Source organism: Octopus bimaculoides, chromosome 11 (genome assembly GCF_001194135.2).
Source record: "Octopus bimaculoides isolate UCB-OBI-ISO-001 chromosome 11, ASM119413v2, whole genome shotgun sequence".
Classification (NCBI taxonomy): domain Eukaryota; kingdom Metazoa; phylum Mollusca; class Cephalopoda; order Octopoda; family Octopodidae; genus Octopus; species Octopus bimaculoides.
Genome location: NC_068991.1, coordinates 21,425,081 through 21,427,547, shown reverse-complemented (window position 1 = coordinate 21,427,547; position 2,467 = coordinate 21,425,081). Strand labels below are relative to the sequence as shown.

Below are 2,467 nucleotides of genomic sequence, written 5' to 3'. Positions count from 1 at the left end.
ATATATGATAAGATTGTTTAAACATTTAAGGGATAGGCTGAAGTGTTTAAGCAGCCTGGGGATAATTAAATCCGAAGGCATTCCTGGAGATTACCTGTGTGGGTACCGTCTTTGTTAGAAGGTATCCAGAGGCAGGTAATTTATTGTTTAAACCGCAGTTTATAATTATAATTATGTGGAGAATGGAGAAACAAACATAGGAAGAAGCAGGTCAATTGCGCTAGTTAGCCATTGATTTAATTAATTATGTGGACATTATGTAATGTTACATAGTTAAATCAATGGCTAACTAGCGCGATTGACCTGCTTCTTCCTGTGTTTGTTTCTCCATTCTCTACATGATTATATATATATATATATATAAATTAAATTACGCAAGTATATGTATACCTAATTTTTGTTATTTTATAGTGCAGTAGATGTGGCATCACTGAACAGTATATTGCTAATGCCGGACATTCTGGTGGGAAGTGTTTATCTCAACTCTGCAATAATGTTTTTTGTCGAGGGCATTTCCTCATTTTTTTACACTACACTTGCTAAAAGGTAAGAGATTTGCTTAATCGTGTGTATGAGGAACAAAATGATAAAATCTGAACGATCGTTCAGATAGTTTAGATAGTTTCATTCATATAGGCGCATGACTGACTGTGTGTTAAGAACCTTGCTTCCTAACCACATGGTTGTGGGTTCAGTCCCATTGCGTGGCAGCTTGGGCAAGTGCCTTCTACTATAGCCTTGGGTCGACCAAAGCCTTGTGAGTGGATTGGGTAGACGGAAACTGAAAGAAGCCCGTCGTGTATATATATATATATATATATATATATATATATATATATATATTATATGAAGAAAAGAAACCGACAGAATAAATACTAGGCTTACAAAGAATAAGTCCTGGGGTGGATTTGTTCGACTAAAGGAGGTGCTCCGGCATGGCTGCAGTCAAATGACTGAAACATGTAAAAGAATAAAAGAATAAAATAGTTCCACAGCTTGGCTTATGCATTCGTTGTCCCAAGTCTCTATCTTTTATTTTTTTACCTGTTTCAGTCGTTAGAGTGCGGCTAGGCTGGGAGACATTCATCATAATATTTAAACTCAAAGCTCTTTTATTTTCCCCTAACTGAAGAGTGTGTTTTTAAAAAAGCACTGATTATATTATTGCAAAGAGTCGAACTATAAGATATATATTTTTAGTTGTTTTTAATTTCGTTAGGCTAGTAATTCGGTTTCAAATCTTGGCTACGAATTCAGGAAACGATTTGTTTCATATATACAGGGTGTCCCAAAAAACGTACACACACTTTAAATAGTTGTAAATAGGTGTTTATTAAAATACATTTCATTTACAAAATTTAATGGAATCTACAGACATTATTTTATTGTTTTGTCAACTCTTATTTTCAAATTGACGTCCGTTCTGGTCCAGGCACTGTTGACAACAGGAAGCAATGGAATCACAAACATCACGAAACAATTCGTTTGGTATTTGTGTGAATTCTCGTTCATTAGTTGCCCTCAAATCAGCGACTGTTGCGGGTTTCATAGCGTAGACTTTGATTTTTAGGTATCCACATAAAAAGAAACAGTCTAGTGGTTTGAGGTCTGGTGAACGCGGATGGTATTCAACGAAACTCCTTCGTGCAATTCACCTGTTTGGCAGGATCTCATCAAGGAAGGATCTAACATAGCGATGGTAGTGTGGGAATGCCCAATCTTGCTGAAAATGAAACTCCTCATCTTCAAAGTCTTCTCTAATGCTTGGCATGACAGACTGTTACAGCAAGTTCAAGTAAACGGGACCAGTCGCAGTAGCATAAAAAAAGAAAGGTCCAATCAATCCTCTTGATGATAAGCCACATCATACTGTAACTTTTGGTAAATTAACATGGTGTTCCACCATAATATGCAGATTCTCAGGTACCCAGTATGTGCAACTGTGGTGGTTATTTGAACCATTTAATTTGAGTGTGGCCTCATCACTCCGCCTAATCATTTTTGGAAAGTGTGCATCTTCTACACATCGTGCCAAGTACCACTCGCAATACTGTACTCTTCGGTCTAGATCATCGTCATCAATAACATGAGATAATCTTGGAACGCAACTTTTCCCTTGATGACGCTTCAAAATGCGTTGGACAGACGATTTTGAGTTACCTGCCTCACGACTCGCTTGCCGCACAGATTTTCTTGAACTTTGGTGATACATTTCCAGTACTCCTTCTTGCTTTATGGGGGGGGGGGGTTGTCGATGTTCGTGGTCTTCCGAAACGTTTTTTCCTGGACATTCTGAACAGTTCCATCGGATTCAAACTTATCTCTAATTCGAGTGATGGTAAGTCGCGATGGCGGATCTGCTTGAAACTCACTCCTAAACTGTTTAAACTTCAAATGCGTTAACATTGAGTTATCAGCTGTTAAAGTATGTATACATTTTTTGGGTCACCCTGTATGTATATATATA

The 2,467-nt window shown here is 37.5% G+C and overlaps 1 protein-coding gene across 1 annotated transcript in view; it reads left to right on the top strand.

Annotated features, from left to right (window-relative positions):
* LOC106869233 (organic cation transporter-like protein) overlaps window positions 1–2,467 on the top strand; it is a 23,851-nt gene that overhangs the window by 14,455 nt on the left and 6,929 nt on the right. Inside the window, exon 6 of the mRNA XM_052971587.1 lies at window positions 412–546. Coding sequence (XP_052827547.1) covers window positions 412–546 — 135 coding nt within the window. The remainder of the gene's footprint in view (window positions 1–411; window positions 547–2,467) is intronic.